Source organism: Perca flavescens, chromosome 3 (genome assembly GCF_004354835.1).
Source record: "Perca flavescens isolate YP-PL-M2 chromosome 3, PFLA_1.0, whole genome shotgun sequence".
NCBI lineage: Eukaryota > Metazoa > Chordata > Actinopteri > Perciformes > Percidae > Perca > Perca flavescens.
Window position 1 is genome coordinate 16,434,614 of NC_041333.1, and position 27,199 is coordinate 16,461,812.

At 42.4% G+C, this 27,199-nt stretch overlaps 1 protein-coding gene across 2 annotated transcripts in view; it reads right to left on the reverse strand.

The window, feature by feature from the left end:
- The window catches only part of dscaml1 (Down syndrome cell adhesion molecule like 1), a 104,389-nt gene that overhangs the window by 13,638 nt on the left and 63,552 nt on the right, over positions 1–27,199 (reverse strand). The window contains exons 4-21 of one of the 2 annotated variants that reach the window (XM_028573259.1): positions 26,744–27,022; positions 25,377–25,652; positions 24,623–24,922; positions 21,352–21,494; positions 20,747–20,876; positions 17,538–17,816; positions 15,964–16,092; positions 15,640–15,819; positions 14,036–14,241; positions 12,457–12,553; positions 12,158–12,286; positions 11,700–11,867; positions 11,370–11,440; positions 10,908–11,148; positions 6,750–6,896; positions 6,506–6,661; positions 4,025–4,164; positions 863–1,016 (exon numbers count right to left, since the gene is read on the reverse strand). In XM_028573259.1, coding sequence (XP_028429060.1) covers positions 863–1,016; positions 4,025–4,164; positions 6,506–6,661; positions 6,750–6,896; positions 10,908–11,148; positions 11,370–11,440; positions 11,700–11,867; positions 12,158–12,286; positions 12,457–12,553; positions 14,036–14,241; positions 15,640–15,819; positions 15,964–16,092; positions 17,538–17,816; positions 20,747–20,876; positions 21,352–21,494; positions 24,623–24,922; positions 25,377–25,652; positions 26,744–27,022 — 3,225 coding nt within the window. Of the gene's footprint in view, positions 1–862; positions 1,017–4,024; positions 4,165–6,505; positions 6,662–6,749; positions 6,897–10,907; positions 11,149–11,369; positions 11,441–11,699; positions 11,868–12,157; positions 12,287–12,456; positions 12,554–14,035; positions 14,242–15,639; positions 15,820–15,963; positions 16,093–17,537; positions 17,817–20,746; positions 20,877–21,351; positions 21,495–24,622; positions 24,923–25,376; positions 25,653–26,743; positions 27,023–27,199 lie in introns of those variants that run through there. The other variant, XM_028573260.1, reaches the window with a different exon arrangement.

A 27,199-nucleotide genomic window follows, 5' to 3' on the forward strand; every position in this document is an offset into this window, starting at 1 on the left:
CCAACTGACATTGACTCGAGTTACATCACCATCCTCTGGAGACACAAATGGTTTCATATAAACAGACTGTGATGTGTTCAATATGTGCACACTTCCCCTTTAAATAACGTTGAAACAATTGTTAAATGTAACCTTGATGGCTTTTAAACCAAAACTTTGCGCACTTTTATCCAAGACTCCCAGACGTCTTTTGACCTGCAAGTGGATCAAACGTCTCCACTGTATGTCTCTTTTCAACAGGACATCATGACTTCACGTAAACATACACACCCACTTTCTTAAGTCAAGTGGCGTGTTATCTGTCAGCATTTTGAGTTATCCGAGTGTATGTCTATGCTGTATACAGCGGACGTAAACATACACAACACTTGGCGTGTTATCGTCACTTGGCGTGTTATCGTCACTTGGCGTGTTATCGTCACTTGGCGTGTTATCGTGAGAAGAAAGCAACGGTTGAGTTTAGGAAACGTGACACGCGGGTTGGGTTTAGGAAAAGAAGAACGGGGTTGGCTTTAATAAAGAAGAAAGCGACGGTTGAATTTAGGAAACGTGACATGCGGGACACAATCCCCGCTCTCCTGGGTGAAAGTCCTGTGTTTTACCCATCCACCACACCGACCAACCTCCCTACAAGCGGATTTTCGCACCTTTCATACTACTCGCTAAGGTGTAAATTCACACGCAATTGCAAGGTAATGTAAGTCAATGGAGGCCAAACGGCATTGATAAACACGCTAAAAAGCGAGTATTCGTCTTGATAACGCGCCAATAATGGCATACGAATTGGCGTGTCACACATACGCCATTTCATGAGATCAGTTTGCTCTTTTTATGAATCTGCCTGTCATATTCAGGGACTCACCCTTGGCCGCTGGCTCCACAGTGACTTTGTCGCTGAAGTTACCCCGGCCTGCAGTTGTGACGGCTGCAGCCCAGATCAGGTACTGCTGCCGGTGGTTAAGGTGAGTTATTCTGTAGAACAGCTGCTCTGGATTGGCTTCATACTCACTGGGCAGCTGGGGAGAGCGGAAAGGAAAGGTTTAATCTCGGAGGAACTGCAGGCGCAAAATGTTTCATACTACAGAGCTGAGCACAATCCAGACATCTTAACATGCAATATTATATACTGTAAAGACTTTAATAGGAAAATGTTATTTTAAATAATAATAATCATAATAATCATAATCAACAAATCTGCTGGTAGGCTAAAATACTTTCACTAGTTTTTGATACTGTTCCGCTTGTAAAGGTTTGTAGAAACAAGCAAGTGTATCAAGAAATATTTTCTGTGGAACCAGGTGAAAGTTTGTGAAACAAAAGAGAACATAAGTTATAAAGGCTCCCAAAAAACTATTAAAATAAACATTCAAATAAAGGGGAATTTTTAACATATTTTCTACATTTCCATAAGAATAAAACAATAAATGAAAGAATATACTTTTTGAATTCTGATCAAATCTACATCATATCACAAAATCTGCATTGTATCATAAGTGCTGAGGAGCACACAGTAAAATCTGGGGGAGGCCAAAAACAAGATCATTTTGTCACAGGCAGACGTAATGTGAAGGACAGAGTGAACATCATTCTAATGTGAAAAAGCCCTGTATCCTCTCCTCGAGTCAGAACTACAGGGAAAGAGAGGAGGATGAAGGTACAGACGGTCTGGGGCATGTTATATTATGATAAGGCAACAAAAAAACTGTGTGGAAGGATGGAGCTGGAGGGAGGGAGGGAGCGAGGATATGAGGCTGGAGGAAAGAGAGGCGAGAGGGTTGGATTAGGGGGAGTGAAGCCCACTCCTCTGTTCTCCTCAGGGAGGGCAAACAGATATGAGACAGAGGAAGACAAAGGGGGACAAATGAGTCAGTCAGAGATATCACAAACAGTCATACACTAATGAGGCTTATCTACTGCAGGCATCAATAATGACGGAGAGAGGAGAGGAGAGGAGAGGAGAGGAGAGGAGATGACAAATACACAAATATACTGACACACATACAGTGGCATGGATGACCTGGAGGTGGATGTGTAATTGCAGTGTGTTTAACCCAGCCATGTGTCTGCTGTCTAGACATATACACATCACTGTCCCTTCAACACACACACTGCCTGCCAGTCACTATTCCAATCCCTTATTCCTTCAACTCCTACTCTTCATCTACTCCTCAGGATTCCCAACACCCAGGTACAACACACACACACACACACACACACACACACACACACACACACACACACACACACACACACACACACACACACACACACACAGCAGCTCTGTCTGTTACTGTGCTGCTGGTCTCAGCTACAAATAAGAATACAAAAAAATAAAACACAGCCACAAATTGTACACACATGCTGCAAGGTAGCACGTAACACTAAATCACATGTTTTACTACAGTTTGACACTGACTGACAGCCGCTCATGCACAGGTGAAATGAAGACTACAATACGAGTGTCAAATGGAGTCAGTAAACACAGAAGACCTGGAAAACGTGCGAAGACGCTGCAGTGTTGCTGAGCTCTGTCCTAGCCTGCTGGGTTGTTGTCTGTAGAACGGTTTATTCTGGGCAAATAGATTCCAGTATTCATATTGTTTTTCACATTTATGAGCAGGCCGTCATGGAGGAATCCACTGTTTTTTTTATTACTTCCCTGTGTTTCCTGTTCATTATCCATTCCTCTTGTCTCCGTCCTTTCTGTACTTTCCTCTCTGCCTAACCTTTACCCCGCTGCGCCATCCTTCCCTTTGCCTCCTGCCATCACTCTTCATCCCTCTCTGCATTTCCCTGCCCCTCTCCACATTTCCCTGTCATCTGTGGGCCCACTCCTTGCTTTTCCTCCCATCTATCCACCAGTACCCCCCTCTGTTTTACATCCTCTCTGCATTTCTCCCCCTGACTCTCTCACGTACTGTATATCAATGTCTTCTTCTTCTTCTCCTCTCTTTACATTTGTCTCTATAAGCTCCACTGCAGGCAGTGGTATGGACAGAGGAATGGATGGATGGATGAATGGGTGGGTAGATGTTGGGAGGAAGGGGAGAGGAGTGGCAAAGTGTGTGTTGCTGTAACGGATATTAAAATATTCCTCCGGCGTGGAGATAGCGGTGATCCGGGGAACGATAGAACGAGATAATGAAAAGAGGAACAAAAGTACTCCCCGTGCGGTGTGTCTGACCCCCCCATCCCTCCTTCCTTCTCTCCAGTCGCACTCATTTACATAGTAATCATCCCGAACTCTGCATGGGGGCTTCAGAAAGAGAAAGAGAAAGAGATAGATAGATAGATAGATAGATTGATAGATAGATAGATAGATAGATGGACAGTGAATGAGGCAGACTAAGTAGAAAATGCATGTATATTTTAGATAGGTACATGTATGACGTGTGTGTGTGTGTGTGTGTGTGTGTGTGTGTGTGTGTGTGTGTGTGTGTGTGTGTGTGCGTGCGCGTGCAAGCAGGATATATGTCTTGCTTTTGAATTCACACAGTCATAAAAACATGAGCTGCTTATAAATATATGGACCTTTATACGCATGGCGTGATACATTTATGAGTGTGTGTGTGTGTGTGTGTGTCTGTACGAAAGTGAGAGTGTGTGTTTGCTGTCGGCTTGTTTTCTGCCCTCGTTGATGAACAGATGAGGTTGTCCTGGCAACGTGATGAGACGCAGATATGCAAATGAGGGTGAGCTTGCACACACACACACACACACACACACACACACACACACACACACACACACTGCGGTATGAGGAGAGCTCGTTTCACACACACACATCTTGCTGAGACTGCAGCACTAGACCACACACAACCTGAGACACACACACACATCCACAAACACACAAACGCAGAACGTTATAATTAAATTTCTTTTATCTTATATCAAATTTATAACAGAAGCTGTATTCTGCATAAATAAAGGATCAGTTCCCCTTCATTACCAGCCATGTTTAGATGGTCCCCTTTTTCATTCACTTCTCAATCCTGAAACTCTCTGCACCCCTCTTGTAACTCACCGGTTGGCCTGACCCGGGGCTGGAGCAATATATGGTGTACTTGCGGATGATTCCATTTGGCTTGTGAGGAGGTAACCAGGACACCACAACACTGCTGGCGGAGGAGGGCACAGCTTTGATGCCAGCTGGGGGTCCGGGGTCTGAATCATAAAGTGGAGCAAAGAAAGAAATGGAAGGCAGAGATAAAATGTGAACCAGTTATATTTCTCTGCTTGTACAGCAAACTGAATTAATAGCTTTAAAGGTATACAGCACACTGATTTTTCGGCTAGATTTGCCCATTTGTTGAATTATAAAACACCCACTAGACATATTTGAGATACTGCAGAAAGCTTTTGCTAGTGAAAACAACCCACTGGCTATGCAGCTAGCTAACACATTAAGTACCAATACAATCCTCCATATGCAGCAGTCCACCATTTGTTTTTTCACCTTTCAAGACAAATGTTTAGCTGAACAAACAAATAACAAAAAAAATAACTCAATTCCGTGTCACATGCAGGTACTCATTATAATTTAATGAAAACAGCCTTCCTCTTGTTTCCATGACATATATTTATGACAGTTATACCCCTGAGGTGTTTTGTTGGAAAAAAATAATACTTTGTTGGGGGATATCTTGTAGTTTTGTCATTTTTTAACTGTGCCTTACGTATTATTTGGAATATTGCAAGCTGCCATAAGACACATTTTGATCATCATTTATGATTTATCATGAAATTTAGCTTGCAATATTTGGTGTGCATGTGGACTAGGGCTGGAATTATTAGTTGATCAACAGCAAATTAATCTTCACCTTTTTCAAATTATCGATCTTAATTTTTTTAAGTAAAATGCCAAAAACTCACTAAAATTTTATTATTTACATGTATTCTATGACAGTAAACTGACTATCTTTGGGTTTTGGACTGTTGGTTTGACAAAACGAGCAATTTAACAGGTTGGATTGGGGTTTGGGAAATTGTAAAGGACATTTTTCACAATTTCTTTACATTTTATAGACCAAAAAAATTATTGGCAGAGGAATCAATGCACACTTCTTAAGTTTCCTTTTGTTTGCTGATTTTGTCCTGCACCTGTACCCAACTGGGGTTGGACGTGGACACTGTCAAACTTCTTCGCTCATGTATCATGTTGCCACATGGACATCTCATTGTGCATTATTGCTTATTTGACCAGCAACTTTAACTTTAACTTTTTACTCTGAATATCAGGATAATGACATGATAAAACTTGAGTATGCTTAAGTCTTAGCAAGGTGTACTGAAGCCAGTGATCTATGAGGGATTCATGGATTATTTAGTTTTATTTGTTCTTTTTAGAACATTCTGAGAGAATCACACAACATGCACTATTTTAAAGTAAACATACTGTGATAAACATTAAATCCACAAATAAACACATATGCACATATTCAAAGGAACCAAATGCTGTGGCCCCCAGGGTGTGGGCGCCCCTTGGAAAAAGCATGAAAAAGAACTTAATAATGAATTTCAGTCATCTTCGCGCCTATGCTTACTGCCTACTATTTTTGTGTCTAAGAGACAGATGCAGAGAAAGGAAGGCTGAGAATTGTGTGTTTGCACAATTCCACTGCAAACACTTTTCCATATGCTGCAGACAAACTGAGGGCAAAGGGAAGGGAGAGACAGAGAGCAGTGAACGTATGTGAAGAGGTTGCCCCTGGACACAGTGTCAACCCGCATCAGGGCAAAAGAGACACTCAGCTTGCCCCCAATAAGCACACACACTCACAAACACTCAAAGACTTACACAACACACATATTTGAAGAGCTATTGTAGCGAGGCAAGCTCATAAAATGTAAAATGGAGATATAGTGAGGAAGAGAGAATAAAGGCCTTTCTGAAATGACACTTCTTAGAATCTCTGCCCCCCCACCCCCTCTTTCTGTCTCCTGCCTCCTCCTCTGCCTGGCCCCAGGGAGGGAGAGGAGGGGCGGATACGGATGTAATCCACAGCCCGCCAGTGTAAGCACAAAATTAATTCTCTCTAAGCCACAAAGAATTAATCCCTCTCCTTGTGCTGGGTGCTAAGCTAGACTTATAGCACACAAACAATAGCGCATGTACACACACATGCACACACACGCGCACACTATACTGTACAATTTGCACATGCAAACACACACTTAACACCCCCTGAAACTTCCGCATATTCACATGCACAGACCCACACCCTTAGGCTCCTTAACCACACACACTAACACACACTTTCTGGCTTCTTAATTCTCATTAGCACTGGTAATGGCACATCAGAGCACAAAGAGGTTTTAATCAGCAACCTCAGCCTTACAAAGACCTCCTCTACCCCCCTGGCTCTCTGCCTCCCACACTGCAGCCTAAAGTTAGGAACAAAAAACCTTAGACCTGCCCCAAAGATGTGGTAAAAGCAAATGGCATATAGGTCTGTTAATTGTTTGGTTTATCCATGTGAAAAGATCTACTAAAATGTGGACTTACAGTCTTCACGGGTTTGTATATACAGGACGTTGCTACGGACCCCATCTCCAGCCTGGGTGTAGGCCAGAACCTGGTTGCTGTAGTTGGTGAACTTCTCGAGGCCTTTGAGCTCCACCTGCTCCTTGGTGGTTGTGATGTTTTGCATTTCACCCCATTCTGAGACACAAAAGGACAGAGAGATGTTCAGACCAAGGGCTGAGCTGTCATGGTGTCTAAAGTAAGATGACAGACACACTCAACACACCTCCATCCGGAAAGACAGCCCAGAACACGACACGGTATCCTTTCAATACGCCATGCAGTGTCATCCTGGGAGGTTCAGCCCATGTGATCACTGCCTCGTCTGATGTTACAGAAATGGCTCGCACATTCTGGGGAGGCTGGCTGGGCACTGAGAAAGAAAAGAAGAGGGAGAGAGAAGAGTTAATATGTTGTATTTCAATAAGAAGGTCTGTTCATTGAAGGGTGAAACATCATCACACTGTTTCATGACTGAGCTAAACAAAAATAAAATTTAAAATTCTTTAATCCCATAATATCCAATTTCATTTTAACCCCTTCCAAATGATCTTACTCCACACTGTGACAATATAACACGTATATTTTTTATCACTTTGTTCCAGCTCTTCATTGAAGCTTCATGATGTTTACACGGAGTGAAATGATAAAACCCCAATATTCTAGGTTTGAATAGGAACTACGCCAATTGTCAAAATTCATACATGTTATTCCTATGGTCTAAGAAAATATTAGTAAATATGAACAACTCTCTCCCAAATCTAAAAGTGCTAAAACTCAAATTTGTGATGTCATCAAGTTTAAAGTGTGGAACTGCTCCGTAGACAATGCATTAGGAAAGATGTTATAGATGACACTGAAAGCACCCAGGGGAATTCTCTGAGCATAAAAATAATTATGACATTGATTACTTGATTGTTTTTTTTTTACTGTGGTCTTAGTACAAAAAGAATGCTGTTGTTATTAGTTGTGATGGTGACATCACAAGCCAGTGGGGCCACAAAGTGTGGGGCAGCTCTCCGGGAGGAGAGAGGATACAGCTGCGAAGACAGTCTCTGGAGCGGAGGGGAGTAAGGTGAGGGACCATTAGAACCAGTATGCCGCTGTTCACCAGCTAGCTGTTAAAGGAATTAGCAAGCTAGCTAGCAAGCTTCCGTCATGCTTTCATGTTACACTGGTTACACAAAATGAGCCGAAGTTTTCACTCATCTGGCGATAGCAATGTGCTTTCCTACGCTGTGACAAGAGTGTGGGTATGAAGCATTGTGTTGTTAAATTTGACAAATTTGGCGGTTGGCTCTCTATGTTTCGTAATGTGACTACTCCACTGCTTGTTTGGTCGTTAATAACATTGTGCATAATGTGTGCACATCACCTCAGTGAGTCCGCGATTTGCCGCAAGTCAGTTTATACAAAAAGTTTGCCATGCACATATTAATGCCTGCTGCCCTGACCATCCTGCTACATTGATTTGAATGAAAATGTCTTTTCTACTCATTCTATTTCTATGGTTCATGAGAACATGACAATAGAATAAAGCTCATTTGGGTATAAAAAAGAAAACTTCTCTGGTTTCTGGCTTTGAGGGAGAGTATCTCATCTTCACAAATATTGATTGAACTTTCCTTGGCCATGGAAATAACATATTGGAATTCTTTAAGGGTTTTTCATTTCCTCTTTTAGTAGCTTTAAGGTCGGAAAACAACCATTCAAAGCCAAGACTACGTTTTAACTGGCTGCACTATTCTAACAATATTTTATACACATTTTCCCAAGATTTTGAAAATGAGTTTGTAATAACAATTGCATGGTCAGTGCGGTTTAAGAGGTTGTGAAAAATGTTTATAATTTTATTACAAACGCAAACGCTGCCACTGTCTTCTCTACATTAGGACTGCACACGCTAGCTGATAAATAAATACAATCTCTCTGAACCCTAAATTTCCATATCAAACCTGAAGCGAGCAAACAGGCTAGCAATAGATAAAAAGCTCATGACATGCGTCCAGCCTGATGTATAGGACCATCTCTACAACCACCATCTCTCTTTCTCTGTACAAGCCTCCTTCTGTCCCCGCCAGTCCAGGTGTCTCTTCTATTGGCTACCGCTGACCATTAGTCTTTCAGGCTTTGAATAACGCACACTGTTGAAGATGAACAGAAGTCAACTTGTGAGAGAAGGAGGGGCAGGAAGAGAGGAAGAGAGCCGAGTGAAAGACAGAGAGCAATGAAAGAGAGATTGGGCCAAGTCCACCAGGGAATTTCTCTGCAGCTGGTGAGGAGAGAGAAGGTGGGGAGGAGGACGGAGGAAGGGAGGCAAAGGAGAAAGGAAGATTAGAAAACTGAAAACAGGGTTTTGCACGAATAAACCTTTAGGCTAAATAACTGAAAGGCAACAAAACATAGTTCCTTCCTTCACAGTCATACCTTTACGAGAAGAGATACAAGGATGTAAAAGGATGTGAACAAAAAAATTTGCTGGTTCAAGGGCCTGCAAATTGTCAGCATTTGGCCTTATGTAGGGTTAAACAGATGAAGAAGGCAGATACATAAGGGGTAAAGAAAAAAGTATAACAAATTAGTGCTAAAGTTGTTGATGTATGAAATAACCTTACAAAAATAAGTGCATAAGTTTTGAGGGAAAAAAAGAGAATTAAAGGAACATAATGAAAGGCTTACGGACTGGGGCTACAGGGAGGAGGATATAAGGGGGAGAGGAAGAAGGGAGGAAGGGAGTTAAAAGCAAGGGGAGCAAGGGAAGGGCAGAAAAAGATGAAAAGAGGGAGCAGAGAGACAATGCGCTCAGCTGTAGATAATTACAGCAGGAAGCAGCGGAGGGAACGAGAGAGAAAGAGACAGACAGAGAGACAAGCTAATTATAATTATTTTTAGTATGCTTGTTGTTATCACTATTATCATAATGGCCATCAATATCACTGTCGCCACGGTGACAGCCATAGGGAAGAACTGGAGGGCTCTATCTGCTCTGGACCAATGGGGTTCAGCCAACTGTTCACTGGGTGGACATGTATGTATGTGACGTGTGTGTGTGTGTGTGTGTGTGTGTGTGTGTGTGTGTGTGTGTGTGTGTGTGTGTGTGTGTGTGTGTGTGTGTGTGTGTGTGTGCATTTGTATTGAAAAAAAAATGACATGTAGTAATTGAATTAACTGCAGCTCAACACTACAGAATAAAGAGCACAAGAACAATATTTCTTATATATATATAAGTCTTCTTGAGAGAATATGATGATAAAGAGTAAGAGTTTAGATTTTCTTTTCTTTTAAAGATGCATTTATCAGTGTGTTGTTAACATATGTCAGCTTGTTTTGTTCAGCTCCTTAGAGGCCAAAAGTCAATTAATGCTGCAGAAAATATAACTTTACAAGAAATTAATAATAGGAAAAGCTGCATTAGTAAATTATAGCCTTTGGAAATCCGATCCACAAACTGAAATGCAGTAATCTATTCTCCTAGTGCTTTACACCAGCCCCTTTCCATCTCTCCCACAACACTACTTTCAACTTCACATACATTGTTGCCCATTCATAATGTTGAGGAACTATTGGATTTGTGATCACCTATGTTTTGTTTTTTTCTAGCAATGCAAAATATGGATATGGACTCCTTTCAATACTTCCACCAAGCAGTTGGTTCTGGCCCCATTTGTTTTGGAAAAATCTGGGTGGAGGTGTGTAATCTCCAAAGATTTCTTAAAATTCCAAGAGTGGTAATTTGATACTACTGCACTTACCTGGATGAAATCTGGCACATGCATCTCATGTATTGTCTCTCTTTATGTCTATTTTCATGTATACTCACAGCCAGATGCAAAATATCTGGACATTGTCAAGGATTGTGCAGCCTAGGAAGATGTTTCGTCTTCCTAAGTGCTTTTATAGTTCATTCAGTCATTTGCTCATTTATTCACTCATTCAACATTTCAGTATCTCCGTGTCTCACTGTACAGGGATCACTAAATCCTATCTGCAGCGGTGCTGAATGTGTCTATGAGACAATATGTGTGTCCTTGGTGTCATGAAAAGCACTTGAGTTGCAGCAGCCAACATTCATTCTTTTTAAGAAACGAGAGGGAATGTAGTAATTTTAGGTTACAAAGCATGGCATGATTTGACATCTATGAGACTGTGAGACAGCATAAAAAAACAACAGATACAGAAAAAATGCAGTAACTGTGAATCAAAGCCAAAGCAGACAGAGGGTGATATTTCATAGGTCTGCCAGTTTACTATTCTGGTTAACTTCTTTACCTTATTGCTACTGGTCACTAGCCCACATTTACACTTATTACAACAGTAATAAACACCTTTTCATACATGCTGAGATATGTTGTACTGTATGTGTGCTCTTTGTTGTGATCCTCACCATCTTCCAGTGTTGTAGCATTGATCTCTGAGCTAGAGGGCCCTGTGCCGGCTCTATTGAAGGCCTGGACAACCACACCATACTGGGCAAACTTCTTCAGGTTGTCCAGGGTGTAGACCTCACTGTCTCCAGTGGCCTTCATCTCCACAATGCTGTACTGGCCGTTACTGCCCGGGCCATTCTCTCTGTAACCGATCTGGTAACCCCGGATCACCCCGTTCTGCAGCTCCTTCCTGGGAGCCTGGGGAATGGAAAACAGGAATACAGTAGTGATATCATTTATTCATATAGTGCATGATTGTTTAGCCACCTCCACGAACTAAATGCACTGAAAAGGAATAATGGCCAACAATTATTAAGTTATTTTGCAAGCAGCAAAAATGTGATTAAGTCAGATAAGGCAATGTTCGTCTTTGAGAAAGTACATAGCTGTTCAGAAGGCAGACAATTTTTATACTTTACCTTCCAGGTGACCCTGATACTCTGAGAGGTCACCGGCTGCAGAATCACCTCCATGGGAGGACCGTCAGGCTCTGCAGAGAGAGTCAGAGGGGTGAGGTAGAGGCATTTTGCTACTGTCGAACAAACATTCAGCGCCTTTTATGTCTCTCACAGAACTAAAATATTCTTATCTACAACTTTCAAATTTTGAGGTGGAATTTCAATAAAAAAATCTTATTCAAGGACCGATGTCAGGGTCAACACAGATGCAGTGAATAAGAGCTAATACAACAAGCAAAAGTGAAATATTTGATCCCATTCACATTAGTGCAGTGCTATCAAGATACTTACGTGCTTCCTCTGTACTGATGGTGAGTTCCTTACTGGCCTCGCTCTTGCCTATTGCATTGTATGAGTACATGCGGATGCTGTAGACGGAGGCAGGGTGAAGGTCAACTATGTTGGCCTGATTGTTGGTGGGGGAGATGTTTCGAGTGGCATGCTTCAGCTCCCAGGTGTCTGACAAAAAAAGAAGAGAATTTTAAGTTATATAGTTTGCCATAATTTTCTGACTTCAAAAAATACTTTTTACAAATACAATTTGTATTTTCTCACTCTTCAGCAATATTAAGTCTTGTCTTATTTTTAAAGTATGTATTTAGGATTTTGACATTGACAGTCAATTTCAATATATTCTGTAGGGAATAAGAAAGAAAAGTAGCACCAACAGCTTAGCTAACTATTCCAATGTCAGATTCACTTTACTATCTTCATTTTCTGTGAAATGAAGAATACACTTCTTCACTTACCCGTCTTGTTCTTATACTCAATATCATAGGAGGTAATGACGCTGTTTCCATCAAATCTCTGTGTCCACCGGAGATTCATACTGCGATCTTTCACTTCTCGCACCTCCAACTCTGGAGGATCTGGGGGCTCTAAGGATTTAAAAGAGAGGGAGGGGAGAAAGAGAGGAAGGCAATATAAAACAGGAGAAGGTAGCACCAAAAGAGAGAAACCTTTAGTTGGAATGAGAAAAGAGCAGGTTCTTGTAGCTTCTGTCAATATAAAAATAAGATGGTACATGCATTGGCACAGGAATGGTTACCTTGCACAGTGAGCTGGATAAGGCCACGTCCTTCTCCATAAGAGTTGATGGCATGACAGGAGAAGAAGACTGAATCCTCACGCTCTGCTGGTTTTAGCTGTAGGGAGAAAGGTAGAAAGAGGAATGTCCAAGAGACAAACATCTTTGTGTGTAAAACACAGCTTTGTGATGTAGTGGCCCAGTGAGCGTTTTTCTTCTACCTTACATGTTTGGTATTAAAGTGTCTTATTTTGAACAATTTTTCTCTTGTGAAGCACAGACCTTGCCCTGTGAAAGGTGCTATACTAAATAAAACTTTACTTACTTACATTGGGAGGAGAGGTGCAAAAGGTGAAGTGTCACCAATCCAGTGGTACACTGTATTTTTGGAATCAAGATTTTGTACCATTTACCACCTAGCTGCTTGAAAAATGTCAAACAACAAATCTTCTGTGCTATTTTTGTCACTATAAGCTGGTGAAGGTGTATCTTCATAGACCTCTGCAAAATCGCACAAACCTCATTCAAGTATATTTTGCCTGTACTTTATACAGTATACATTCTTTAACCAGTAGATACATTTAAATGCACACCAAAATCCACAATTGCTTACATACACTCTATAGATGCCTTCCCTTTCAGATGATAACTACCTTCACAGTCATTTTGAGGGAATAGGGACGTGGTCCTGCAGCTGAAGTCTCTGATTGGAGTTCGGCACATTATCAAACCACAATTACGAACACAAAATCCACATTAGTTACCTTAAATCTTGTGCAAAACTCACACACAAAGCTTCTGCACTCTCGTGCGCATCAAACCAGCTGGGAGACGTCGACATCCTCAGAACTCACTGGTCACACAGTTAATTTAGCTCCTCTACTGTGTATCCCTGAGCTCTGTCAGTACCACTTGTTACACTTTGGCCCTCGCTAAGTATCGTCATCCAAAAAACACTGCATCATCAGGCTGCAACAGCTGTGTGCATTATCTCTATTTTTCTTATGATTCTGGCAAACGTGTATTGGAAGCCTCTCGTTTTTAAATGCAGTGGATGTAAACCTGTGACCAATCCATGAACATCATGGTGTGGTGGACTAGAATCATGAAATGGTGACTTTCGGGAAGTCCATAAATGTGGGTTTAATTTAGAAAGAGACATCATTCTTTTTTGGCGTCATATGTTAGACTGCTGTATAGCAGTAGTAATGTTCATCATCACCAGAGATGAACATTAGTTTCTTCTCAGGAGATGAGACTGGATTTTGGACTCCAATACCAAACTGATGATATGTAGTGGTGGGGAGAACACTGCTGTTAAACAATTAGAGGGGTTATGACTGTTATGACCAACCATCAACGATCTCTAACACACTGACAGATATAATAATGGACTCTGTCCAATCTCACCTTTATTTCACACAACAGAAATACAGCACACAATAATGGGCTTTGCACTGTCTTGACTCATAAAAACAGAGCTCAGACAGACAAAAGAGAAAAGTGAGTGCTATCTATTTGTCAAAGGACTAAGAGTCATAAATACATTGCCTTCTGTTTTCATCAATTAGATGCTCTGCCATATAGAAGAGCTTCTTACCTTGAGTGTAGACAACACCTCATCTGTCTTCTCATTGGGACTGGTGGTAATGGAGTAGCGGGGGTTGCGGTCAGGGTCAATGACAGTGTCCCCTCTCTCCCAACGGATGATGATGGGCCATTCTCCCCTGGCTGTGCAGTTCAGCTCCTTCAAGTGACCCTTCTTAGCCATGGTTGTGTTGGGGTGACTGGTGATCATCGCTGGGACTGGAAAGAGAAGGGAAATGTGTGAGATGAAGAGAAGGTAAAGACAAATGGGAGGAAATGGTGACAGTAAACAGATTGATGAGGGGGATATTAGATGACAGATGCAGATAAAAGTGGGAGAGGGGGAAGGAAAAGAAGGTGTAAGTGGATAATAAGCAGGGTTTAAGGGAAAAGGGAGAAAGAAGTGAAAGAGCAGAGAGGAGAAGGGTAGCTGGCAGTTAAAAAGGTGGAGTTGAAAGTAGCTGAGTTCCAATGCATTAGAGTAATGAAGAGCTACGGTCAATGAAGTAAAGTCAATAAACCTCCTCTCTCATTCTCCAATAGTTAACATTGGGGTTTAGGTGAATGAAGAGGCAAAGATGATACACTCTACCTTTCTTGTACACTCTATACACAAAATCACTCACAATCTTCTCTGGCCGACACACTCATTCGCACACAATACCGATCTAAGGAAGGTTCTGCTGTTTTGTTTTCATCACTTATTCATCTCACCCTCCCTCTTTTCCTCTTTTCTTCCTTCGCCGCTGAGCGAAACAGACAGAATTGAGGGAGGCAGAGGAGAGGAACGGTTCAATCAATAACACTAACACCAGAAGAAGAGGGAGGGAGAGAGAGGGAGAGAGCGAGAGAGAGGCAATCCTGTAAGAGCAGAACACGACGAAACTAGTGGTTGTATTTATGTGCACCTAGTGTCCAAAGAAGTCAGATATTAAGTGTTTACATCTTTTGTGTGGGTATATCTGTTTTGTAAGGTCATAATACTGCATGCTATAACATTGCCCTCTTATTATGCTCGACTTGATGTTGACAGTCTGCATGTGTGCATTTGCATGCATGTTTACATTGCTTTACATAGTTACTGACAGCGAGGGCAGGATGAGAGAAATTGATTGCAGATAATGATTAAGCTCAAAGTGTTTTTGATTGTGTATAGACAGATCCCAAGAGTCAAAAGATCAATCGCTCAGCTGCTCGCTTTCTCAATGCCTGTCACACCCACCCGCGCGCGCACAAACACACACACACACACACACACACACACACACACACACACACACACACACGCACACGCACACGCACACGCACACGCACACGCACACGCACACGCACACACACCTCTCTCTCTCACACTGTTCTTTATTGTTTTGCTCTTAAATCCATGGTCACCTTTGCTCAACCAATTTATCAGTGTGCCTGTATGTGTGTATGTTAGAGTCCAAAGAGCACAGGGAGAGTAGTGCGAGCTGGCTCATTGGTTTGACACAGTTAGTGAGCATGTGGCGTAGACCGATAAAGCTAGAGCACTGGAGCATCCCAGATGGCCTCACCACAGTTATCTATGCCATGAAAAAGTCATACTCTGCTACATTAGCCCGTGTGAGTTTGTATACTCACTCTTAACGGTGAGGACCATGCTCTTGCTGATGTCTGAGCCCACACCATTGGAGGCCTGACAGAGGTAAAAGCCACGATCCTCCTCCAGGACATGTCTGATGAGCAGAGAGCCGTTACTCATGATCTGAATACGACCCGTCAGAGGCACAGGGTGGTACTGCTGCGGATTCCCAATACCCGCTGAACAGAAAGAGACAGAGAAGATAATGATAAATTGTACAGTAACTGAGGATCCCTACATTTTAATCAATTGTACTATGGGCGGTATGAACCTATGGATATGATAATGGGCCGTAGATAAAGAATGAAACATGGTTCATGTACCTAGTGCACCTTTGGCATGCTTCCACATGACCTTAGGAGGAGGGTATCCATCTACTGAACAGTTTAGGATCCCAGCCTTCCCATAGATCCCATCCTGATTGTTGGGCTGAACCACAAACCGAGGAGGCACTGGAGAAAGTAGAGGAAAAGTGAATAAAAAGACAAAAACTTAAATTTGGGGTTCTTTCCCACACTGGAACCGTATTTAATTTTAAGTTTCCTGCAGGGCCATTAAACAGCATTTCAGTCAGAACATTATCAATACTGCTGTAAAACTAAATTAAAACTTTTCATCTGCCGTGTTCATTACAATGAAATGGAATAAATGTAGGATCCAAGGGACATTCCACTGGTTTTCAGTGGTGGAAGAAGTATTCAGATCATTTACTTAATTAAAAGTACCAGTACAACAATGTAAAAATACTCAATTACAAGTAAAAGTCCTACATCAAGAGCAAAAGTACTTGTGTCCTGTATAACTGGACCTGTAACGCCCTGCAGTGCGCTGCTACGCCATGAACTACTACAACTACTATTTCTAGTCATAGTTCCATTATCTTTATTGTGACTATTATTACCACCAAATGCTTGTATTTGTACATTATAGAATGTGGTCTTTAAAACACTTGAGCTAACTCTTGTTATGATTTTATACTATAAATAAAAATATGTTATTATCTATATGCTATATATATTGGATAATTATACCTCCAATTATACCAATTATTTAAATAAAACCATCTGAAAAGTTGTTCAGAGGTGAAATGTTTCTTTAGTGTAACTGCTACCAACTCATCTCAAATGTGACAAGGGGTCCCAAAAAGACAGGCCTTTTGTTTTTATAAATGGTGACAGGCCAAAAAGGTTGGGATCTACTGATTAACTACTGGTAAACATGGCATTATATTACATTAACCTACTTTTTTATGTAAAATCTTAATCCGTAAAGTAACTACAGCTGTCAAAATATATATATATATATATATATATATATATATATAAATAAATGTAGTGGAGTAAAGGTAAAGGTACTTTATTGTCACATACACATACATGTAGCAAAATTCATTCTCTGCATTTAACCCATCCCTCAAGGGAGCAGTGGGCAGCCAATCACAGCACCCGGGGACCAACTCCAGATCTGAGCCAGTGCCTTGATCAAGGGCACTGACTGGAGAACCTAGTCAATGTTTTTAAAAGGTGGTGGAGTAGAAGAATAAAGTACCATATAATTGAAATACTCCAGTTAAGTACCTCAAAATTGTTCCAAGGTACAGTGCGTGAGTAAATTTACTTGGTGATTTGACATGTCAAAGTACCACAGTAGTCACAGGAAGTACTTCACAGCCAGTTGTCACTTTTGTTCACAGAAAAGTTTGTGCTACAACCTGAAGGTCATGACATTTTAAAGATGTGGGTTTTTATGAGGCAAAGATGGTCTAATGAAAGTTGCTTTATTTAAGTGCAATACTAAATCACTTCCGTGTTATTTTAAAATAACCCCTTCCTTTCCACTTAAAGCCTTTCAAAATATGCTTTTCTTATTTTCTATCTTCTCTCACTCCTTTTCTTACCTGTTACTGTGAGCTGCCTCTCTGTGCTGACAGTGGCAGCATCATTGCTGGCAATGCAGGTGTAGTTGCCATTGTGTCTGAGGGACACCTTGGATATCTGGAGGGAGCTCATGAACTCCTTTGTGTCGATGGTGATGCCCGAGGAGGGCACGATCTCCTGCCCGTCCTTGCGCCATGTGATGCGTATGGGCATGTCTCCAGACGACACCACGCAGGCGATGTACATCAGTTTACCAATGGAAGTCGGTGGAAAGTCAAATGGCTGGATCAGTGGAGGAACTGAGAAAGGGACAAAAGGGGAGGATGAAAGAGTGAGCAAAAGAGGTGAAGGAAGGAGAGTGATAGGGTATAAGATGTGTAGAGAAAAAGGGTGAGTAAATAGAAATGTAGTAGTGACAAGGTAATTGAGGGGAAAATAGTAAAATGAGATAAAAGAAGATAAGTGAAAGACAACAGGCAGATCAAGTCGAGGAAATACATGTTGAAAAGGAGAGCACAGGAGAGAAAAAGGCAAGGACAGGCAACAGGGTGAAATAAAGGGTAGACAGAGAGAAGACAGAATAAGGCAAAGAGGGAATAGAAATCAAGAAAAAAAGATGAATGAAAACAGTTAGAGGGTTGTTTAAATGAGCGGGGTGAGAAAGAGTTGAAGACAGAGATTTGAGGCAGATATGAATAAGTGAAGGATAGAGAAAAGAGAGAAAGTCAGATGTGAAGACACAGGGAGAATGTGGGCAGACACACAGATTTGAAGATTTGGGGGCATCGAAAGGACATGAGGTAGAAGAGTGAGTGATGTAAAGGGAGAAGAGGTGGAGGGTGAAAGATACAGAGGAGGGGGAGTGAGATTTTTTTAGAGGGCATGGTTCAGAATCTGTATTTTGTCAACCTAACAGGCTAATTGGTAACCTAGTGGTCTCTGTCTGTCTGTCTGTCTGTCTGCATGGCCTACTAGCCCACTACCCACTCTGCAGCCGCCTGTGCCCCCTACCAATCCCTCCACTCCACCCCACCCTGCCCTGCTAAAGCCAGCCCATAATAGCTGCTCTAATTAGAGCCCCATCCGCAGGGGGAAGAACAGTGTTGCTATGGAGAGCGGTGGAGGTGATGGCGGTGGTGTGGTGGTGGAGTGTTGGAATAGGAGAGGGTGGTAGTGGTGGGTGGGGGTCGGATGGGGGAGGGCTGAGACATCTGGGGGATTTAATCTGGGCCTCGTTATAATTCATCTAATTAAATTAGAGACATGATGAGCACACATTCATACAAGCCCATACCTACACCCACACGCAAACACCTCAAAAGACTTCAGACTCGACTCGGACTCGAGATGAGGGACTCGTGAACAATCTTTACTTTTAGGATACATCTGATGAAGCTAAGTGTTATTCCCCTCCCCGCGTAAACTATAACCTACCTACGCAACACGTAATACGTAACGTATCTGCTGCGCACGCCGACTGCACCGGCAGCTACTGCTGTGCCTTCATCAGAAGCGTTGGCTTTAAAAACTTCATACAACAAGGCCCAAACAAAAGTAACGTTGAATGCAAAATATGTGGTATCAAGATAAAAGATTTGGCTCTTCTCTACCACATCTAATTTTATCAGGCACCTGAAAACGCATCCTAATAGATTAGCTAACATGTTTAGCTCAGCATTGGCAATCTAACGTTAGCTTGCTTCTTGCTTTAGCTAAGACCTACAGGAGGTTAACCCTGACTGTCGTTCACTAGATGTTCTGAAAAGATAAACGATGTTTGCCAAACGTGGTAGTAGATTTACGTAATCATTTACGTCCCGCTGACTGCAATGCTCTGAATTCCTTATATATAGCTATGCAGTGTTCTAATCAGCCTGGATGGAACGCATCAAGTTATACAACACTCATTATAACCACGAGAGACTTGAGACTTAACTTGGACTCTAGCTCAGAGACTTGACACTTAACTTTGACTCTAGCTCAGAGACTTGGGACCTGGACTCTAGCTCAAAGACTTGAGACTTAACTTGGACTCTAGCTCAGAGACTTGAGACTTAACTTTGACTCTAGCTCAGAGACTTGGGACCTGGACTCTAGCTCAAAGACTTGAGACTTAACTTGGACTCTAGCTCAGAGACTTGAGACTTAACTTGGACTCTAGCTCAGAGACTTGGGACCTGGACTCTAGCTCAAAGACTTGAGACTTAACTTGGACTCTAGCTCAGAGACTTGAGACTTAACTTTGACTCTAGCTCAGAGACTTGAGACCTGGACTCTAGCTCAGAGACTTGAGACTTAACTTGGACTCTAGCTCAGAGACTTGAGACTTAACTTGGACTCTAGCTCAGAGACTTGGGACCTGGACTCTAGCTCAAAGACTTGAGACTCAATGTGGACTCTAGCTCAGAGACTTGAGACCTGGACTCTAGCTCAGAGACTTGAGACTCAACGTGGACTCTAGCTCAGAGACTTGAGACCTGGACTCTAGCTCAGAGACTTGAGACCTGGACTCTAGCTCAGAGACTTGTGAGCATCTCTGATGTGCAGAAAAACACTATGAAGACGCCCGAGCAGCAGCCAATTTTACACATCTGCTAATGTCCAGTCGAAACACACAGCCCTCACTTAACAACTTCCTAAAACAAACATGTCATGCTATCGACATGGAAAGCCGGGCAAAATAACATACAAGGTGACATGCAGAATATATACAGCATACACACACACCTTGTCATTCACACACATATGCGTATGGCATGTACACACACAAATCACAATAGCACTTCTGCTCGATGTAATTGCTGAGTGGTTGAGAGAGCGCAGTAGGCCACTCCGCCCCTTAATCATGGGTTATTAGAGGCAATGCATACAGCTTTCTTCTTTCCTCTCCCTCTGTTTCACTCCCACCCCTTGCTCCAAACCAGTCTAACTCACTCTCCGTCCCCCTTACTATCACCCTCTTTTACATTCATAATTGTTTTCCACTGCGTCTTCAACATTATAGCCCACAAACACAAACCTAGACTCATTGGGCAAACCCCCCAAAAGCACACATAGTATACATAATACAGTAAATTATATATATATATATATATGTATATATGTATGTATGTATGTATGTATGTATGTATGTATGTATGTATGTTTTTTAGAGATATCTGTGTGAAGTAAAAAACTGGAACTCTTCGACAAACATATCACTTTCAAAACGATCAACCGTGTGACTGACCTTTGACAGTGACATAGACAGTCTGTGTGATGAACAGCTGTGGTTGGATTAGCACGCTGCAGACATAGGCTCCCTCATCCATCCCCTTCTGAACATCGCTGAGCTTCAGAGTCCCGTTCTCATACACCACCTGAACAGACATCAGCAGTGTTACACTCAGAGATGATACATGCATGGCCTTCTTATTCACACGTATACAAAGCTGTGAATTTAAATGAGATGATGCTAAGATCGAAACATGGCCAACACTGATGCAGAAGGAAGTCGCTCATTTGCTTTGTACCTTCATTTGTTTCTGCTTGGGAGTTATCAGGTTTTCCTATAATCATTCCCAAATTGGTTCAAAGGTATTTTAGGACACAGGATAACAAAAAATGACTAATTCTAAGTTCTAATGTTTTTTTATACAAGTATCTATTAAGTTTTTGTACATACAACTGTAAAAACAAAAAAAAGACACTCTATATACAGGATGTACAGTATGTGTATAGGATAGGCTTTATGAATCTACATACTGTATATTAATGTTATACAGTGCTGTATGGAAAATAATTTCCGATATATTTCTATTGTCTTTGAGCAGAAATTCTGAAAATAAAATTCACCTGGCGATGATTGTCAGGTAGCAGAAGCCCCTCCTTGTACCAGTTGATTGAGTAATAAGGGTACCCAATCACACGGCAGTTAATGAAAGAGTTTCTTCCTGCCACTGCAGTGATGTTCTTCATAGGTCGAATCCTTGGTGGACCTGATGGAGAGTGAGAGAGAGAGAGAGAGAGAGAGAGAGAGAGAGAGAGAGAGAGAGAGAGAGAGAGAGAGAGAGATGGGTTGACCAGAGGAAGCAAAGAGAGGGGAAAAGAAGAAGATCATTAGTTGATGGTGTCAAAAGCAATGCGTGGAATTTTAGAAATAAAGGGGAGGGGTGATAGGGAAAAGAGTTGGGGAGAAGGGGAAGAGACAGAAGAGGAAAAAAGCATGAAGGGGTATAGAAAGAGCAAGAGGTTAGAGTGTATTGCCTTAATGTAAAAAGTAGTTTCAAATGTGGAGATTTTCTAATGGAGCGCCTACACACAGCTTTAGGCAGGGGGAAACAAAAAGTGGGTAAAATTTTTTGGATCACACCCCGTTTCTTTGATAGTTCACATTGTTTCCCTGTGTAACAGACACAAGAGCAATGACAATTTCATTTAATGTTACTGACATTTAAACAAACGACTACACTATTTTCATAGATTTCATTCATGCTGGCCAACTTCTCCCGATTGTTTTACGGTAAATGTATCCTGTACCTGCCACATTTGTGTTGGGTGCTGCAGGATTCTAGTTTTATTGCAGCCCTCCGATGCAGAACTCATCTGCTTTAACAATCTCAGCAGGGATTGTTTGCGTCCTTATGTGTGCAATGCACTTTTTATTCACTGTGGAGCATGGAAAAAGTGCTGTGCATTTCCCTTGATTACATGGTTGTTATTTATATGTAACTAATGTACATGTGGCCTGTCAACATTTGCGCTGTAAACTTTATGAACGCTGCATGGGCTATAGTATTTTGAGTGGCAATGACACTGAGCAATACTGACCACAACAGGTCATTGGTAGACTAACAGGAATAAAATAAAATATACAAATATATAACAAAAATTAAGCTTGACTAACTCAATATGGTGGTCATGTATCATTGCCACAAAACAGAGACTGAAGGCTGTGGGCCGGCAGACAAACAGACAGTCAGACGGACACAAAATGGGTTTAGCATTACTGGAAAACACTGGGAGCTATCACTCAATCATCTGTCACTTCTTCTGTGACCTTCTCACCATTGTTCGTCTTGTATCTTTGTTTTTGTCTCTCCATTCAGCCCTCCTACCCCTTCTCTCTTTCTCTCTCTCTCTTTCTCAGTATGTGCTGAGCTTTGAAGTCACAGCTCTGACGAGTTAAAGATGTATTATTCAGTAGCACCGTAGCAGACACAGGCTGACACACACGCGCACAGACACACACACAGACCCACACACACACACACACACACACACACACACACACACACACACACACACACACACACACACACACACACACACACACACAGTATACATGTTCATGTGTGATGATCTATGCCTGTGTGGCACCTTATCTTTGCTGTTGGCCTCTGACTGAATGGGTTAAGTTGAGTGTATCAGATTTCAGTGAGTGGGTAAGCATACTGCTTTTTAATGTGTGGTTATGCCGTGTGTGTGTCCATGTATGTGTGTATTGGTTTTATACTGTATGTTTTGCATGTGGGGCTGAAGCTCTCTGGCAATGGAGCTCATTCTCACTCCAATGATCATTCTGGCATGTCTCCTTAGAGCAGACTCGCATGTCACAACTACACATCTCACCAAAGGACAGAAGAAAGAGAGAGAGAGAGAGAGAGAGCGACATGGAGACAACGATACAGCCCTGTCCATCTGTGTCACTCCTCATCCTTGTCGTTCACGACGACAGTGACATCACCAGTCCTGTCACCAGAGATCACCATCACTCCCCCGCCAGACACTGGCACTCCTCCCCTCTTCAATCCACTTCTCTCATTTCATCTATTCTCTTTCTTCCCTCAGTCTCTAGCCATCTGTTTCTTTCTATTTTATACTTTAGAAGAGGGAATGAGGGGAATGAGGGGATGAAGAAACTTTAGAGTTCACATGTGCCTGTGTGAACACATACACAAGCTTTAGAGTTTCTTCATCCATTTGTCTCACATTCTTCTAATCACACTTCCTCTCCTTTAGCCACTCTTTCTCTCCATATGTTAAAGGAACACGCCGACTTATTGGGAATTTAGCTTATTCACCGTAACCCCCAGAGTAAGCCAAGTCGATACATACCCTTCTCATCTCCGTGCGTGCTGTAACGCTGCCTGACGGTTCCAGCATTAGCTTAGCCCAGCACAGATCCTGCAGGTAACTGGTTCCAACTAGCCTACTGCTCCAAATTGTGACAAAAGTGACAAAATAACGCCAACATGTTCCTATTTACATGTTGTGATTTGTATAGTCACAGCGTGTACAAAAAACAACGTAACATGAGACACAGCCGTCTTCTGACAGTAAACAAACCGGGAACTATATTCTCAGACAGGCTTGCTGCGAGCATATCACTCCGCCCAAGTACTATATTCTTCCGCCTGAGAATATAGTTCCCGGTTTGTTTACAGTTAGAAGACGGCTGTGTCTCATGTTACGTTATTTTTTACGTTAACATGTTGGCGTTATTTTGTCACTTATTTGGAGTAGTAGGATTACTGGAACCATTCACCTGCATGTTCTGTGCTGGCCTGATGCCGCTGGAGCCGTCAGACAGCATTACAGCACGCACGGAGATGAGAAAGGTATGTATTGACTTGTCTAACTCTGGGGGTTACGGTGAATAAGGTAAATTCCCAATAAGTTGGCGTGTTCCTTTAAGTTACAATCTCTCTATTTTAATATTTGGTCTGCCTGCAAACATGTCTGTGTGTGTGTGTGTACTGACTACAGCTGAAGTAGGCTGATGAGTGAGACAACAGTACAGTAAGCTTGAGGGGACAGACAGCAAGAAAGAAAGACAGAATGAGACAAACATAGACTATATGTGCTGCTGGAGGAACAAAACACTGACTGCTGCAGATGATTAACATGTAAGTGTAAAGCTTGACTGAGAGAACAAAAAAGAAGGAAATAAAAAAAGAGAAAAACTAATATATATACAGTACATGAAAAAGTAAAACACACATACAGAGATAGAGGTAGAGAAAGAGATATAGAAGGGTACAGTATAGGATATGGGTCAGGGTAGGGGTAGGGGTCAGGCTATGAGAAGCCTCTGTATGACTGATATTGAAAAGTAGACAGGCACCTCTTACGTTTATGCGCGCTTGGTACTCGGCACTACCGGCCGAGTTTCGTGCGGCGCACCGATACACTCCTCCATCGCGAATCTGCGGGCTGCTGACGTTGACGTGGCTCACAGTGCTGCCATCAGAGAGCGTGTACTGGCTGGCTCTGACACGCGACAGGTCCCGGGCCACAGGCTCGTCGTCCAGAGTCCAGGTGATGGTGGGAGGAGGCGCTCCTTTGGCGGCGCACATCAGGGAAAACGGCTCACCCGGGACCACCACCCTCTCGCTGAAGGAGGCAACGATACGGGGTGTACCATCTGAGACAACAAGAGATGTGAGGTGTGATTTTAGATAACAGTGCATTTCACTGGATTCAAATAAGCATTATGGTGAAAAAAATGACAAGAGACTAAGGCACCAAATGGAAAAGTAACGTAAAGATCAGTAACAAGAATGGAGCTTCATCTAGTGTAACATCATATAGCCAATCTGTCTGTGTGCTAGAATTACCATAAGCATATGAAGATACATATGTGTGCATATGTGCATGTACTCAATGTGAATGATAAAAGTAAAATTAATTGTAAATAAACTGTTATTACTCAGTAAATGAATGGAAATCAATCAGTTCTAACTTGCCTCGTTAACATATTCTCCACAATATTTTATGGAAATACAGACATAATTGCAAACACATATGGCGGTAAGTTCTCATTACATATACATTCATGATTGTACACAACCAACATGGTAATCCTTTTCTGTTCTCACCTTCTAGCAGTATGATGGAGAAGTCCTGGGCGGTCTGGCCCTTGCGAGTGGCAAAGCACTGGTAAGCTCCAGAGTGTCTCTTTTGTGCAGCGGAAATGAACAATGTCTCATTGTGAGCCCCCTGGATGGAAAAGTGTTGATCTGGCAGGACAGATTCGGTGTTACGGTACCAGGACACCGTAAAGTGAGGGGAACCCTGGACGGCACAGGATAGGATGACTGTGCTGCTGATCCCTGTCTTCAGGTTCTTGGGAGACAAGGTAACCCGCAGTGGCTCTAGAATAGAGGCAGGAACAGGCAGAGCAGAGTTTTTAAAAAAAGGAGAAGGTTCTTTTTTAAATGTAAGTCATACGTTCTCATTCACAACAACCTCAACATTGAAGGTACTTGCTGGTATCACTTGCATTGCTGAACGAAAGCAATTTGAATTGAGTCAGGCCTGGGAATAAAAATCATATTTCATATTTTAGTATGATTGTGTATTTGTTTGTGCGTCAAGATTGTGTGTGTGTGTGTGTGTATGTGTGTGTGTTGTTAAGCAGCGAAGAAAATTGAGACAAAGTTGGAAAGGAAAGAAAATGTCAGTGAGCAATAAAGCAGCTGGTGTTAAGTGCTGGAGGCTGCTGAATCTGTGTGAGCATGTGTGTGTGAGGGAGTGACAGTGCATGTGTAAGACTTTCTTCATGGGCAATAAGTGGATGTACCGTACTGTAAGCGTGTGTCCAAATGTGTGTGTATGTGTACCACCTTCTATGCCCTGTCATTGGAGGTTTGTGGGTTGTGCAGTGATGTGCCCTGTGGCCAGTCTGCCCCGTGTCCACTAACGTCACCCTTTGCTGAACTGCATCTCCTCCCTTTAGCTCCTCCCCCTTATTCTCTCCACAAGTGTGCCATCTTCTCTACCAGCGTCACCTCCTCACATCTCCTTCATTCATACGCACAACAATATGAAATTCTCTCTGTCTTTGCCTTCCTCTCTCTTGTCCTCGGTAAACAGAGCGACAGGCCCGCACAACCGCTGTTCTGCTCATGCCTCGCTGGGGTTTGAGAGCACAGCGGTGGAACGAGCCGTCCTTGGAGATCAAGCTCACGCTCGGCCCAGACGAGGGTGGGTTGGAGGGGGGCGTGTAAGAGGTACGGGGCCAGTGCAAAGCCCACAGAGCTTAGATGATGTCTCCATCGCGCCTGTTCATGACCTGACATCACATTCATTACTTCTGTCCATCTTACTCTTTTTCTGCATCTGTAGTTGTCAGTGTAGAACAATGGAGGTCAGGGGAGGTAGATCAGTGATCACTGATGCTTTGTTGTGTGCTGAATATTGGTATTTTATTGTTCTACTGCACTCTTTTCAGTCCTATACCCACCTATGACGTTGAGGTGACCTGTCACCTCTTTGGAGCCAAAGCTGTTGGTGACCTCACAGATGTAGTTGCCACTGTCCTCAAGCCTCAAGTCGGAAATGGTGAGGCCAGTGATGCGCCGTGTCCAGCGAGAGTCTGCAGGTAATGGCCGACCATCTTTTAGCCATCGTATGGTGGGGTTTGGGTATCCGGATGCGATGCAGGGCAGCTCCACACTCTGCCCCACCTGCACCTCACCGGACTGGAAACTGTCTAGCACTGACGGGGTGGACTCCGTAGGGTCTGCAGGTGAAGCATGTCACAGAAATGATAAATTAATTTGGAATCATCAGTTCTCAGTCATTTTAAGATCCTTAAAGAAACATTTGACATTTTGGGAAATACACTTATTTGCTTTCTTGCTGACAGTAAGATGAGAAGATTTATACCACTCTCTCATGTCTGCACGGTAAATACAAA